This window comes from Balaenoptera ricei, chromosome 3, assembly GCF_028023285.1.
Source record: "Balaenoptera ricei isolate mBalRic1 chromosome 3, mBalRic1.hap2, whole genome shotgun sequence".
Lineage (NCBI taxonomy): Eukaryota > Metazoa > Chordata > Mammalia > Artiodactyla > Balaenopteridae > Balaenoptera > Balaenoptera ricei.
Genome location: NC_082641.1, coordinates 128,179,213 through 128,195,617, shown reverse-complemented (window position 1 = coordinate 128,195,617; position 16,405 = coordinate 128,179,213). Strand labels below are relative to the sequence as shown.

At 46.8% G+C, this 16,405-nt stretch overlaps 1 protein-coding gene across 2 annotated transcripts in view; it reads left to right on the top strand.

Moving 5' to 3' along the window:
* ANXA6 (annexin A6) overlaps window positions 1–16,405 on the top strand; it is a 54,795-nt gene that overhangs the window by 33,612 nt on the left and 4,778 nt on the right. The window contains exons 18-25 of one of the 2 annotated variants that reach the window (XM_059917534.1): window positions 1,210–1,300; window positions 2,126–2,205; window positions 2,810–2,863; window positions 7,889–7,906; window positions 8,693–8,786; window positions 10,036–10,131; window positions 12,873–12,931; window positions 14,240–14,362. In XM_059917534.1, coding sequence (XP_059773517.1) covers window positions 1,210–1,300; window positions 2,126–2,205; window positions 2,810–2,863; window positions 7,889–7,906; window positions 8,693–8,786; window positions 10,036–10,131; window positions 12,873–12,931; window positions 14,240–14,362 — 615 coding nt within the window. The remainder of the gene's footprint in view (window positions 1–1,209; window positions 1,301–2,125; window positions 2,206–2,809; window positions 2,864–7,888; window positions 7,907–8,692; window positions 8,787–10,035; window positions 10,132–12,872; window positions 12,932–14,239; window positions 14,363–16,405) is intronic. The other variant, XM_059917535.1, reaches the window with a different exon arrangement.

Sequence of the window (16,405 nt, the reverse complement as noted above, 5' to 3'; positions counted from 1 at the left end):
GTTGAAGCTCTCCTTCAGGTCAGAGAACCCAGGGACCGGTTGACCACTGGGCAGTAACCTCCCAGGACAGAGACACGTCTTACCTTTTTTTTTTTTTTTTTTTTTAAAGTACCTGGCCAGAGCTAACATTTGATGATTCCATAGTTTTCTGGGAGGACAGTGTTTTGTTTTGTTTTTTTAATTTTATTTATTTATTTATTTATTTATTTTTGGCTGTGTTGGGTCTTCGTTTCTGTGCGAGGGCTTTCTCTAGTTGCGGCAAGTGGGGGCCACTCTTCATCGCAGTGCGCGGGCCTCTCACTGTCGCAGCCTCTCTTGTTGTGGAGCACAGACTCCAGATGCGCAGACTCAGTAGTTGTGGCTTACGGGCTTAGTTGCTCCACGGCATGTGGGATCTTCCCAGACCAGGGCTCGAACCCGTGTCCCCTGCACTGGCAGGCAGATTCTCAACCACTGCGCCACCAGGGAAGCCCACGTCTTACCTTTTTTTATAGCCATTGCCCCAGCAGCTTGCACAGTGGCTGGCACATAATGGCTGCTTAACAGATATTTGAATCCATCAGTCAACCAGTCTTGTCTGCCTCCTTCCCGCCCCCAAAGTGGGGACCTGAGAATAATGGGTTCCCCAGCTGCCTCAGTCCATGTATCATCCATCAAATCCAAATGTAAACAAATGTAGCTTGCTGTTTTCCTTAAAGCACGGAACTTTTTTTTTCTTCTGACAAATATGTGTTCACCATGAAAGCTTGGGAGAACATACACAGAGCAAAAAAGAAGAAAATAAAAATCATCTGTGATCCCTCACCCACCCGGAGACCACAATCACTGTTACGCTGTGATGCATGTCCTCTGTCCTTTTTATGTACTTAGATATAAATATTTATATTCAGATATATATGCATATAAGTATTTTTATACACACACACATACCCATATCCTGTATATTCTTTTCTTTTTAAAATTTTTGGTCCAAAGCACTTCTCATGGGAGGTTCTGGAAATCTTTACAAGCTAGTGTGGTCCCTTGATTGTGCCAAGGTCTGGTCTGGGGGCCACATCTGAGGGTAAAAAGAAAACTAGGGAAGGCTTGGTCTGAGCGTTGACGTCCTGCGTGGTTTCTTGGAGCAGGGGTCTCTTTGACCTGGGCCCCTCGGGCCTCTGCACGGGGGTCAGGGCTGTGGTTCAGATCCTCTTTGCCTTGACCTTCTAGGGAGCTGGCACAGACGAAAAGGCTCTCATCGAAATCCTGGCCACTCGGACCAACGCCGAAATCCGGGCCATCAATGAGGCCTATAAGGAGGGTGAGTGTGGGAGGCCTGGGGCCAGTGCCGCTGGGAGGTGGGGGAGGGGGGGAAGAGCAGGTCCCCCAGCTCCTGGCCTCACCCTACAGCCCTGCCCCATCTCCCTCCTCTCAGGCCACGAGGCTTTGATAAGTCCGTTGGGTGTGCCCAGCCCTGTGTCTGGGGAAAGGGTGCCCCAGACGGAGTCCCAGCAGGACAGAGGCCTGGAGGTAGAAGAGGGTTTGACTGGGAGTGGGAGAGAGAACACCCAGGCCACTGGAGAGAGAGGGTGGCTTCATGGGCGTTCGGCCTGTGCAGTCACACAGGGCCCCGCATTCAGAAGGCCCCGTGCCTGGTTACATGCTTTGCTGTCACCGTCTTGAAATTTTTAATAAATTTGTAACAAATGATCCCATATTATCCTGAAGAACCTTGCGTGTCAGTCAAAAACCTTTTAAGCATTTTCTCTTCTGAGCAGCTTTAAAATGGTAGAATCTTTGAGCAGGGAAGTGACATGATCAGAGCTGTGCTTTTGGGTCCAGCAACTGCCATGCAGGAGCGAAGGTAGGAAAGAGAGTGAAGACAGAGAGGCCGTTGTATGGGAGAGGGGAGAGGCACTGAGCCCTCAGCAGGGACAGGAGCAGAGGGAGATGATGGACCGATGGGCACATCACTGTCAAAATCAACAGGAAGGTAGCTGGATGCCCCCAAGAGCCAACTACAAACTCCTTCATCTCCACTACCCCGCCAGCACTGCTCTGACTTCAGTCTGCACTTCTAGGACCCCTTCCCCATCCCACGTCCTTCTTGGCCAGCAGGTGCCCACACCTCCTTTCTCTGTCTTAGACTATCACAAGTCCCTGGAAGATGCTCTGAGCTCAGACACGTCCGGCCATTTCAGGAGGATCCTCATCTCTCTGGCCACGGTGTGTGAATTCACGGCCCCAGGCCTGCTTGGCCCTGTGGGTCCCTGGGAGTGGGGGAAGGGTTGCTGCAGGGAAGGGCAGGGAGTTAGGAGTCCACTCCTGATGAAGAGAGGATGTCTTCCCCTGCTGCCTCCTCAGAGTCTTACCACTGAGGCAGTTACTACTTGTGCAATGCCTTCTCCATTGTTCACTTTTCAAAGCTGGCTTAGTGCCCCCTTCTCCAGGCAGCCTTCCCTGATTGCCCTCAACCTGGCTTTTTGGGCCCCCAGCTGACAGGACAAAGCCATGTGGGTGACCTTTCCCTGTGTCATCATCCAAGAGCTTCTGTTACCATCTCTTGAATTCTCACAACCCAGGCGCCAGGCCCTGATGCACAGTTATGGCAAGTTCAGTGTGTCTGAGTGAGGCATTGGGCTAAGTGCCTTTCCAATGTTTGTGTTAATGCTCATGACTGCCTACCTTATGAAGGCAGGTTTATTGTCCCCATGTTACACATGAGGGAGAGGGTTCAGAGAGGTGAGTGGCTGAGCAAAGTCCTGTGGCTACTGAGGGACAGAGAGGGTGGATGTTTGGAGGCTGAACTTTCTTACTGGTCCTGCTGCAGGGGAACCGTGAGGAGGGAGGAGAAGATCGGGACCGGGCACGGGAAGATGCCCAGGTGAGACACCCCACCCCACCCCATCCCCTGCCCAGTGACTCCAGCTGACACCTGTCCATGCCAGGCCCTGGCTGTCTGGGAGTGGGGAAGGCATCTGGCAGGACATGGCTGGTGTGACCGGCTACACTTAGACTCTTGGCCCCTGCACCTCTCCACCCTTAGAAGTGAGACTATGACAGTTTCCAGAACTTTCAGAGAGATGCTTGGGAGGGTGGTGCTGATTCTACTGACATTTTCTGTGTGAAGAGTAGAGCTCGAGCCCTAGACCCTCAGAGCTAGAAGGAACCTATGGATTGTCCAGGTCAGACCCCTCATGTTACAGTTGGAAAATGGAGGCCCTGAGAGCATGAATGACTCCTGAAAGTCACACAGCAAATCAGTGGCCCAGGTGGAATTGACCCAGAGGGCGCTGGTCTGGGAGCTTGCTGGGAAGGGGGCCTAAGTGCTAAATGTCTCAGTTTATTATCTATAAAATGTGACCGAGTTGAAGGGAATGTCCTGGGAGACCTAGAAAGAGAGTTCATCAAGGGCTGGGGTCTTTGTTTTGCTCACTGATGTATCCAAAGTGGCACATGGTTGGTACTCAATATATATCTGTTGTTGAGTGAATAGGGGGGCAGGGGGTTCTATAGGGTCTCTTGGCTGCTCTGCTGCTACCCTGCTTCTAAGGCTGATGAGCTTGAGGTCTGGAGATGGCTTCTCATGGAGGCTGGACAACCCCAAATCCATGTCCCTCTGGGTCCCCATGGATGGGGAGTCCCTGTTGAGGCCATCTGCACTGTCCCACCTCACCTGTGCCTTGTTCCCGGCATCCTCTGGCCCGGCCCAGGTCCAGGGGTTGGGCACAGATACCACAGCCAGTGTTTCCAGCCCCCTTCTTTTACAGTTGGTGGGTTGAAAAGAGCCCTGATAGACTGGGAGTCAGGGCACCAGCCCTGTTCTGAATACTGCCAACAGAGGTGTGAAATGTTACAGCACCATCTGAGCTGAAGAATCTGTAGCTGTAACCCGACAGCTACAGAACTATCACAGTGTGTACTGAGTATGATGCTGAGGCTATTTCATACTTCGATAGGACCCCGTTTTCTTACTGGAGGAAAAATGAAGCCCCTTACCTATCCAAGGGTACAGTTTCTAAGTGGCCATGGTGTGATTTGAAGCCAGGCCTGCCTGACTCCAAAACTTGCACTTAATACCATTTAATATCCTCCAGGACCCAGTATAGTAATTTCCCTGCAGCTTCCAAACCATGTAGCTGCTGGTGTCTAGTTTTCCTGCCCCTTGTTTGGAATACAGTTGTCAGAAGCTGCAGGGTTCCATTCAGATAAGGTATTCCAAATGTGTTATAGATATGTTTATGGAGGCTAGCCTGGGAACCCAGTCTAGGGAAGCCCCCTAGACTGGCTTGCTGAGGCCACATTTCATCCCCTCATTCAGCAGGTATTTATTAAGTACTGCTGTGAGCAGCCCCATTGTGCCGTTAAGGGTCTTTGAACCTGGCTTCCTCCTGAAAGCTCACCCCAAATCCATCCATCACCCTGAAATTCATCCTCCGGGGAATTCTGCTTGGTGCCTGGTCCGCCTAGGAGGCTATGCTTCTAGTTGCTGCCAGCAGGGGGCAATGGTGGACCTTGCCGGCAGCCACTTTTCAGGAGAGAAGCCGGGAGAGAGAACCTGGGTGGAGTCAACCAAGGGAGCCAGAGCCAGGCCCCGCCCAACTCAGCTGCTTCTCCAGATTCACAGTTGCTAGACCCTGATCTTAGTGTGGACTCATTTCCTTATAGCTAGAAATATTTTGTTTCTCAAGTAATACATATTCTTTTGTTGAAACTTTAGAAAATAGACAAGCAAAACCAGAAACAAAACCCCATAACCTACTACTAATAATAGCTATTGTTAATATTTTAGAATATATTATTCTAGTTGTCTTTTTATGTATTTATAAAAATGGATTCCTGATTTATAACAGTTAAAAATGAGTATTCTGTGAATACGGTAACATATCATTTTTAAAAAATCAATAGCATCATTTAATGGCTAAATACTCTTCCATTTAAGAATCTACCAAACTTCTTTTAAAAAGCCCTCTCCCTGGTAACCAACTCTCATCACATTCATGATTTTTTTCCTTAGAATAGATGTCTAGAGGTGCATTGGGAATGCTGGAGGAAACTGTATGCAAAAATTGAAGGCATTTCATATGCAGAGCCAAGGTCCCCCAGAAAAATAATGACATTAGTGCTTGACGGTGTGTGCTTGCTGGTTTTACACCTCCTCCTTCCCAGGCTCTCGCTCTGGGCATCGAGAACAACCTCAAGCTCTTGGAAATCTGGGTCTGTTATGATCAGGTGACATATGGCCAGTGTTTACCTGTTGCCCCACAGTATTGCAGATAGCTTGCCCTTTACTCTCAGTGTTCCAGTGTGAGCAGTAAATCATGTAAATGATCTAATTATTATAGAGCCAGAGTGAAATGAAGAATTGTGGCCATTTTTAGATAATTCAATCTCCAGGTTATTTTTTAATATAACAGCTTTATTGAAATATAATTTGCATACTATCTATTGACCTATTTAAAGAATACAATTCGGTGGTTGTAGTGTCTTCACAGACTTGTGCAACCATCACCACAATAATTTTAGAACATTTCATCACCCTAAAAAGAAATCCTGTACATATTGCGGTTCCTCTTATTTCCTCCCAACCCCCCAGCCCTAGGCAACCACTAATCTACTTTCTGCCTATATAGATTTACCTATTCTGGACATTTCATATAAATGGAATCCTACAATATATGGCCTTTTGTGGCTACTTTCTTTCACTTTATTATAATATTTTCACAGTTTGTCCATATCATAGTATATATCAGTACTTTATTCCTTTCCATTGCCAAATAATATTTCATTGTATGGATATATTACTTTTTTTTTTTTTTAACCTCCATTCATCAGCTAATAGACATTTGGGTTGTTTCTACTTTTTAGCTATTATGAATAATGCTACCATAAACATTTGTGCACAAGTTTTTATGTGCACGTATGTTTTCATTTCTCTTGGGTGTATGTCTACGAGTAGAATTGCTGGGTCATGTGATAACTCTAACTTTTGGAGATTAATTTTGGCATGAAAGGGCTCAGCTAATAAGGAAAAGCTTTTGTGTTGAATATCTGGAAAATTATTGTAGTTACCCACTGCATTTTTCATATTACAAATAGGATGGTCTTAAAGTGCTTTGAAAAAACAAATATATCTGGGGGTTCTCTCATCCAAATAAGTAAAGAATCTTTGACACTTTAGATTCCATTTTGTTTAATTTTTTAAACATTTCCCTCTTTTTAATAGCAATACTAGACTTTTTAGCATAACTTTTTTAAAAAACCTGTGGTAAAATACACGTAACACATCGTACAATTTACCATCTTAACCTTTTTGAAGTGTACACTTCATTGGCATTAAGCCCATTCACGCTGTTGTGCAGCTATCTCCACCATCCATCCACTGATCTCTTCATCTTGCAAAACTGAAACTCTGTACCCATTAAACAGCAACTACCTACTCCCCCTCCCCCCAGCCCCTGGCAACCACCACTCTGCTGTCTCCATGAAGTTGACTACTCTAGGGACCTCATATATTTGAAATCATACAGTATTTGTCCTTTTGTAACTGGCTTATTTCACTTAGCATAATGTCCTCAAGGTGCAACCAGGTTGTTTTTAATATGGAAAAGTGATAATAAAAACCAGAAGCATCCCATAATCCTAGTAGCTCTGATAACTCCTATTTGACTTAAAAAAAAAAAAAATTAACATATTTGCATGTTGAGGAAATGTAAACATAAAATTTCAGGAAAAATAAAGCAAAATGCAAAATCTCTTCCCCCCGGTCCTTCTCCTTGAAGAAGGTAAACCACTGTCAACAGTATCTTGACTACCCCTCCAGCACAACTTCCCAGTAAATATGTAAGAGTGAGCATACATTTATCTTTTCTCATCTAGATAAAAGGAACACTTATACACAGCATGCTGTATTTGACTTTTTTGCTTAATTTAAATGGAAACTCTCTCCTTATCAGCCCTGTAGTCCAGTCTCATTCTTTTTACTAGCTGCGTGGATTTCCATTACTAAATGAACCATTGCCTGTTTAACAAGTGATCTAGTAATGGTTTCCAGTTTTTCTCTATTACAGTGAATAATATTTCCAAAGACTTTTGCTGGTTTATTTGTGAGAGAAATTCCTAGCAACGTATAGTTGCTTGATCAAGCGGTGTGTGCATTTTGAGTTTTGATAGACATTAAAAATTTATTTAATGAAAAGGTTTCTAAAGCCTAAGGCTATTGAGATGTTTATAAAGAGGATGATTTCAGTCTGCCCAATAGAATAAAGTAGTTGGCAGAGTTTCGGAAAAAAAAGAAAAGGCAAAACTCAGTCTGGGGTACACAGGACTGGCTATATTCTGTTCCCAGGCCCTGCGAGTCACAGCTATTTGCCTAACAAAATAGTGTCCTAACCTCAGAATTTTGTGTTCAGCATAACGTGATGATGAAAATTCACCCTTGTAAGATGACTTGAACAGCTGGCATCTTCCCACCTGATCGGCTGCACGTCCCCTCCAGGCCTCAGCTTTCCTGTCTCCTGTCTGTAACATGAGGGGGTAAATGACAGGTCTCCTGAGGACCCTTCAACTCCAAATGTGGTAAAAGGTGTAGGAAACAGGGCACGTCTCACATCGAACGTCTCGGTGGCTCTGAGGAGTCGCCCTAGGTTGCCAGGCATGAGGGGTAGAGTGTCCTGTCCTGTGCCCGCCTCTTGCCCCTCCAGTAAACACTTTCATCGTGAATTCCCAGACCTGTCCTCATTTTGAGCTCCAGCCCAAAGGTCAGGGGAAGGTGTCTCCTCCCAGCCCCTTCCCTGCCCCCCACTGTGGGACCTCTGCCACCCCGAGCCAGACTCCCTCCCCTGCACCCCAGGGCCCCCTCTGACTCTTGCCTTCCCCTCTCTCTCTCCTGTCTCCTCCTTGCTCTCAGGTGGCTGCTGAGATCTTGGTGAGTGCCCTATTCTTCACGTGGATTTTAACGGTCTGAGTCTGGCTGTGCCTCTGGGCGGAGCTGAGGGGCAGAGTCAGGCAGTGATCTGGGGGCGTGCCCCCCAGGTTCTCTCTCTCCCCTTCAGGGCCTCCAAAGAACCCCGGTGGGTGACATATGGGCCGGGCAAGTGTTTCCCAAAACTTCACCACTCACCGTCTGCCTGATTTGTGCCACATACCACCAGATGTGAATAGTTTTCTTTAAATGGACTCTTTTCATTTTAACCCAAAATGAGTTATTTTAAAGGAAATTTCATATCGATGTAAATAGAACTGATAGCTGGCTAGAAGATCACTGTGGAAGCCTACATATGCGGTGTGTAAAAATATGTTTGCCTGTTTACCCCACTTGGGGGAACACTGGCTAGGCCATTTTTCCTTGCACACGTGCACAGACGCACTTCCCCAGAGGGGCTTTCAGAGGGGTTTAAAGATAGAAGGAGAGCTCTGAGTCTCCATGCCCAGTGCCTGTTTGCCTCTCCCCTGGGCCCAGTCCCGTGACCCTGAGGCCAGGGTGGAAGTGCTCTGTGCTCAGCTCCTCTGGGTGAGCCCACGGGGTCTCTGGGAACTGAAGCGGGGATGTGGAGTCCGAGGAAGAAGGAAGGGGCCAACGTCAGCCTCCTTGGGTGGCTGAGTTAGCCCAGCTTCTAACTGCCCTCGGCCCAGGCAGACACGAAAGTGAATAACAAACAAGGCTTTCTCGTGTCTTCCCTCTCACATTCTCGCCCCGACCTGGGCTCTGCAGGAAATAGCAGACACGACCAGTGGAGACAGATCTTCCCTGGAGACACGTTTCATGACGATCCTCTGCACGCGTAGCTATCAGCACCTCCGGAGAGGTGAGGCCTGACCCCCTCCCCCTCCCAAGTCAGCAGGAAGATCCCCTATAGTCTTGACAATAGGAGCCAGATGCCCACCCACCCACTCCTTACCCTAGCAAGGGAGTATGGTGGCCGATGGGGACCAGGAGCCAGGTCTAGTCCTGGCTCTGCTGCTAACGGCATCATTCAGCCTCGGGCCAACTCTCTTCACCTCCTTTGGGAAGCACGTGGGATGCCTGGGATAAGAGATGGCAGGTGGCTTTTCCCTCCACTCCAGTGGGTTGGTAGTGGCTGCCTAGCTGTGTTGGGAAGGAGTCGAAGGTTCTGTGTCACGATTCTTTGGTGACGTCTGCCAGGGGCCAGGCGGTGAGGGGTGATAATGACACAAGGACCATGTACACACACAGGCTGCCACGTGCACAGGGCACACCTGTATGTGGTGGCCCTGACATTAGGTGATTATGAAGTGCCCTTACCACTAAGACATGGACATTTTGATGTGCATATGCCTGGCACTTGCCAGTAAAAGTGCTTTAGCACGGTGACTGAAAGAACGGACTTGGGAGCTGGAATGCCTTCATTCAGATCTCCCACTTATCAGCTCTGTGACCCTGGGCAAGTTACTGAATATCGGTGCCTTAATTCCCTTAGCTATAAATTTAGGATTTTAATTCTACCTCACATGACTGTTGTGAGGGTACAAAAAATAAATACACAAAAAGCACTTAGCACCTGGTAACTTCCTTGGTGTTATCATTGTGATTACTTACATTGGTCTCTATCCCGACTTCCCTGGTGGTCCAGTGGTAAAGACTCCACGCTTCCACTGCAGGGGACATGGGTTCGATCCCTGGTCGGGGAACTGAGATCCCGCGTGCCTCAGCACAGCAAACAAGCAAACAAACAAACAAACAAAAACGCTATCCAGGAGGAAGGGGAGGCCCAGAAAGGGGGAGGGGTTCACCCCAGATCACTTGGTAAGCTTGTGGCAGAGCTGTGAATAGGACACATGCTCCTTCTACTACCCATGCCTGGGTTCCTGGAACTTGTCCAAAGCTCTGGGGCAGTGTCTGACTTGATAGAGATCTGGCTCTGAGCTCCAGGCAGCCCTGAGGTCAGAACACCCCTTCCACAACAGTCCTGACCAATGCATTTAGGTCTGGGCTGCAGCCATACCTGCTGCTGGGTGGGTTGGGGACGGGTGATCTTCCCCCCTTCCTCTGAGTCAAAGCTCACCTCCCACCTCCGGGGCTTCTCTTGGGGCCAGTCTTCCAGGAGTTCATCAAGATGACCAACTATGACGTGGAACACACCATCAAGAAGGAGATGTCCGGGGATGTCAGAGATGTGTTTGTGGCCATTGGTAACTGGTGGGGACCAAGGGAAAGGGCTGGGGGGCACAGGGAACATGGCCAGATTCACTGGATGAGTGTGGCCTGTATAGTTTCCTAAGCTACTAGTACTGGAAAATAAGCACTGCCACTTCTTGGGCTCTGCCTATGTGTGATTGGCAGGATAACACAAGAACTTGTTCTGGGTTGCAGGGCAGGATGAGGAAACAGCGCTCTCTGGGGAAGTGGCTGGGAGGGTGATGGCCAGGCTGGGTAGGGGGTGCAGTGTCCTGCAGGACTTGGGTGTGTACACACACACACACACACACACACACACACACCTACACCTACCTTTCCCTCCTCCCAGCACCTGGATCTCTTTGGTTACTCTCTTATTGTGTAATTTGAGTTCTTGCCTTTGAAAAAGTCTTTCCCTTTTGGATCTCAATTTCTCCATGTGTATAAACGGATGAGTAGATACGAGCAAAGGTCAAACTTGTTTTTATTAGTATTAGTGATTAGCAGTATCTTATTTATGACTACAAAATGCATTGTATTGATGCACATTTTTTCTTCATCTTACCTGGAGGTGTCAGTGAAAGGTTTTCACATAATTGCCATCAATTACAGGATGCATCTTGATTTCAGGGACTTCAAATTTGAGGAAAAGGTGTTTTAGAACAGATGGAGCAGAGGTGTTATTGTTGTGATGTTATTATTTAACTTTCAGTGGGTCTTTACCACCTGGGAACAATACCTAGGAGGCAGAATAGCATAGTGAATCCGGGTAGAGTCCCAGCCGTGCCACTTACTATCTGTACAGTTACATCCGTTGGCAAGTCACAGAAACCCTGTGCCTCAGTTTTCCTCTTCTGTAAAGTGGATGTGATAATAGTACACAGATTTAAATGAGTTAATTATACAACACTTAAAAACATTGCCCCCTGGCACATAGAATGCACTGGATGAATGTTAGCTTCTATTATTATTTCCTGCCAGGCACTGTGTGAAGCCAGTTGCACACAGCTTTGGTTGAATCCTTATGAGGTGCTTTTATCTGCTTATTTTACGAACTGAGACACTGAGGTTCAGAAAGGTTACATATCAGTAGTGGAGGCAGGACTCACACCAGAGGCCGCCCGAGCCCAAAGCTCACGCTCGTATTAATCACCAGAGTGGTTGGTCTATGGAGACACGTCTAGACCTCGCTTTCCTTGTGTTTCTCCCTCTGTCCTCTCTCCTCCCACCTAGACCATGTGTATGTGCGTGTGCACGAGTGTGCATACTGACACACCACTCCACCTCCTTCCATCCCACGGCAGGCCCCGGGGTCCTCTGAGACAGATGGCGGGCTTCAGGTTCTGGGGAAGGTTTTCGGGGTCGGTTGCAGAGTATGGAAGTTTCTGCCCAGTCTGCTCCTTAACCACACTGACTGAGCCCCAAGCTCCGAGTCAGAGTCAGGGCAGGCTCCTTGGGGGAGGTGATGGGACTGGGGATGTGGACTCGGGAGGTAAAGTAGTGGAAGGCAGACAGCAAACTTCTCCTTACCAGGAGGACAGAGGCACAAAGGAATTCACAGAATGTTCAGAGAATGGGGAACAGAGGCAATGAGAGAGCAGAGGCAGGCAGGAGCTTTGATTTTCAGGCCAAGGACCTTAGGGTTTGTCTGGGAGGTGGCAGGGAGCTACATAAGGACCTGGGAAGGTCAGTATGGAATGTGGTCTTTCCCACGGGTTCCCGAGCCTGCTGCAGGGGAGGGTACAGGCCTGTCTCCTGCGTGACTGTGCCCTTGGGATGCACAGCTTCAGCCTCTCGCCCCCTGCCTTCATGATAGAGATACTTTTATATCCAGAGTCATTCTGGCTTTCTGGTCCTGGCGTCTGATTCCTCCTCCTTAAGCTGTCTGAGACACCCTCCCGCGCCCGTGAGCTCTGGAGCCTTGGAATCCAGCAGCTGCTGAGGGCTAGAGACCCCCAGGCCTTGCGAAAGTGTGGGAGGTTGTTAGGCAGGCAGTATCTGGGGTAGGGGTGGGTGGGCAGCAGGGGCTGCCAATGGGGCAAGAGTGGGCAACACTCAGCCCTAGGGATTGGCACCGAGCCCTAAATTATACTGACAGACATTCTTTGGCATAGTATTTCTCGCAATCAGTAGTTTTCAAACATTAGGCTGCACCAGAATGGAGTGATCAACCATCTGGGTTTGTGCTAAAACCAGGAATGTCCCAGGAAAAGTGGGATGCGTTGGTCACCCACCTTCCGAGTTGCAGATTCAGCACATCTCGGGTGGGTATGAGAATGTGCACTTCTACCAAGCTCCCAGATGATGCTGATGCCTTCCAGGCACTATACTTTGAGAACTTCTGCTTGAAATATTCCTTGAATCTGGTGGGTCTCTAGGGTGGAGCCCAAAACCTGAGTTTTAAACAAGTTCTTCTTTGATTCTGATGCCCTTAGAAGTTTGAGGCCCTGTACCTTGGGTTCACGAGTGGTTTCTTCCCTTTGAGTCCTCTACTAGCCTTAGTTAGCTGCAAGCACCTTAGCAGGAAGCGAGTTGCAACCCAATGAGAGCCAGGTCTAGGGATGAGACAGAGGAGGCGGCGTCAGGAAGAGGGAGTGAAAGTGTCAGGCCCTGGATATGACCCTGGCGTTGGCAACGATCCTGGGCCCAGGTTGCGGATAGAGGAGATGCTACTTCTCTAGCAGCAGTAGCGGCCCATGGTCTGGGCACATCTCCTCTGACCAGGTTCCCTGCATCTCTTTCCTCTTCCTACCAGTTCAAAGTGTGAAGAATAAGCCTCTCTTCTTTGCCGACAAACTTTACAAATCTATGAAGGTAAGAAAACTTAACTTGTCTGTTCCTTTCCCTTCGAGCACTTCTGCCCCCACAAACACAGATGTGCACCATCCCCTGGATCAGGAATTGTCTAGGAGAGTAGTTCTCAACCAGGGTTTACGTTGCCCCCCCCCCCCCGGGAAACATGTGACAATGTTCAGACTCATTTTGGTTGTCACAACTTGGGGAGTGTTGCTTTTTGCATCTGGTGGGTAGAGAGCAGGGTTGCTGCTAAACATCCTACAATGTACAGGACAGATCCCCGCAACAGAGAATGATCTGGTCCCAGGCGCCAAGGTTGAGAAACTTATCCTGGGGACTCAGGGCTGAAAAGGACAGTCTCTGCCCCTTGGAGCTCACATTCGAGCAGATGACACAGTGTCTCCTATGACCAATGATCACGAAAGGAAGCAAGTGCTCAGCTCTGGGACTAGCGCTGGCTTCCTGAAAACCCAAGCCAGTCTGGCCACCCTCTCAGCCCAGCAAGTAGAGTGTCAGCTGCTGACAGAGCCTGGGCAGGCAGTTTGGTGGGAGCGAGCCTGAGAGCCCTGTCAGCCTGCTGTCCACAAACATGACAGCCGTCTCCTGAGCCCCCGCCATGTGCCGGCTCTGATTCCTCAGCTGGTGTTCAGAGCTCCTTGGGGAGCAGAGGTGGGCCTTGGCTGCCCATATATTTTGTGTCCTGTGTCTGCTCCTTGGGCCCTGTATTAGTTTCCCAGGGCTGCTGTCCCAACTTAAGTGACAACAGAAATGTATTCTTTCACGATTCTAGAGGCCAGAGGTCCAAAATGAAGGTGTTGGCAGGACTGGTTCCATTTGGAGGCCCTGAGGGAGAAGCTCTCCCATGCCTTTCTCCTAGCTTCGGGTGGGCGTCTGGAATCCTGGTGTGTCCTGGCTTAAGCATGAGTCCCTCCAGTCTCTGCCTTTATCTGTGTGTATGTCCATGTGTCCTCTTCCTGTAAGGACACCAGTCATTGGATCTAGGGCTCACCCAAATGCAGTAAAACCTCAACTAATTATGTGTGCTAAGACCCTATATCCATATTAGATCACCTTGTAAGGTTCTAGGTGGACATGAATTTGGGGGGCACACTATTCAACTCATACAGACTGTTCTTGCCTCTGTCTGGCCAGTCCTGGCACAGGGGAGTTTGAGTCAGGACTGTTTGTGGAAGACAGAGGCAGGATGTCCCATCCTGGTTTTGGGGGAAAAGGGAGAGAGGCAGAGGGACACCCATGAGTTCCTGCCTGACCTAACCCCGTTTCTTCTCCTGCCCTGTGTTTCTCCCTGTCGCCTGGCTCCACCAGGGTGCTGGCACAGAGGAGAAGACCCTCACCAGGATCATGGTCTCCCGGAGTGAGATCGACCTGCTCAACATCCGGCAGGAGTTCATTGAGAAATACGACAAGTCTCTCCACCAAGCCATTGAGGTGAGGGGCGGGGTGAGAGGTCAGTGGGGGAGCGGTGAGTGTCAGGTGCTTGAACATAGATTAGAAGTCCTTTTTATTCCCAGAATGTTACCTCCTAGAACAGCCAAGACGTTGCTAAATGAGAGTAGACCTGCCTCACTGTTTATACCAAAATAGATTTCAGATGGATGGATCAAAGGCTTATAAAGATTTCCAAATAAAACAAGAGGCTTTTTTTTTTTTGGCTTTTTAAAAGCAATTTTATTGGAGTGTAATTTAAATATCATAAATTTTATGATATTTACTCGTTTAAGGGCATCAGTAATTTTTAGTAAAGTTAATGAGTTGTACAGCCTTCACCACAATCCAGTGTTAGAACATTTTCATCACCCCACTGATGTCCCTTGTACCTGTTTACCTATTTCCACCCCCAGCCCTAGGCAGCCTACAAGTGACTTTCTGTCTCTATAGATTTGCCTTTTCTGATTATCTCATGTGAGTGGTATCATGTAATATGTGATTTTTTGTATCTGACTTTTTTCATTTATGAAGCCCATTGCTTTGATTTTGGGGACTGACCAAAATCTTAAAGTTTGATGCTATACTTGGTTGACAAGACCATGAGGAAGCTCACAGGCAGTCTCATAGAGACTTGGTGTAAATGTAACTTGGTAGCACGTCTTTATTATTTTTTTCTTCCAGTTTTATTGAGATATAATTGACATATAGCATAAATAAGTTTAAGGTGTACAGCATGATGATTTGACGTAGATACATCATGAAGTGCTTATCACAACTTTAGTGAACATCCATCATCTTATATAGATGCAAAATTAAAGAAATAGTAAATTTTTTTGTGTGTGTGATGAGAACTCTTAGGGTTTACTCTCTTAGCTTTTATATATAACATACAGCAGTGTTAATTATATTTATCATGTTGTACATTACATTCCTAATACTTATTTGTCTTATAGTTTGTACCTTTTGACCGCCTTCATCCAGTTGCCCCTCCCCCATCCCCTACCTCTGGTAAACACAAATCTGATCTCTGTTTCTATGAGTTTGTTTGTATGTTTGTTTGTTTTTGAAGTATAATTGACCTACAACACTAGGTTAGTTCCTGTTATACAACATAGTGATTTTTTTCTATGCATTTCAAAACGATCACCATGATAAGTCTAGTTACAACGTGTCACCATACAAAGATATTAGTTATTGACTACACTCCCCACGCTGTACATTTCATACCCATGACTCATTTATTTTGCAACTGGAAGTTTGTGCCTCTAATCTCCCTCACCTTTTTCTTTCCTCCCTCTACCAGCTCTCCTCTGGCAACCACCTATTTGCTCTCTGTATCTATGACTCTGTTTCTTTTTTTGTTATGTTTGTTCATTTATTTTGTTTGTTAGATTCCGAGTATAAGTGAAACCATACAGTATTTCTCTTTCTCTTTCTTACTTATTTCACTTAGCATATGTTCTAAGTGAACATATGGCAAAGATTTCATTTTTTTTAAGGCTGAGTAATATTCCATTGTATGTATATACCACATCTTCTTTATCCATTCATCAATTGATGGGCACTTGGGTTGCTTCCATATCTTAGCTTTGTACATAACGCTGCTATGAACATAGGAATTCATATATCTTTTCTAATTAATATTTTTGTTTTCTTTGGATAAATACCCAGGATTGAAATTGCTGAGTCATATGGTAGTTCTATTTTTAATTTTTTTTTCACATGACAATTAAAAATATGGTGACTTTATATCTATCTTCTTACAGTCCCCAGTATCACATCTGGTAAGAATCTTCATATCTATAACACAAAAATATCTCAAGAAAGCATGTTACAAGACAGTATATATAAGCAACAGTTGGGCAGAATTCTAGTTCATATTCCCCCCCCCCAAAAAAATTTTTTTAATTCAAATATAGCAGTTAACTTTGTCTAACATATGTTATACTTACTACTTAAAATACCATGCTCTAGTTAAATAATTCATCAACAACACTGTATACAAATAAAATATTACACAAAATATATTTAAGAAAATGTTTT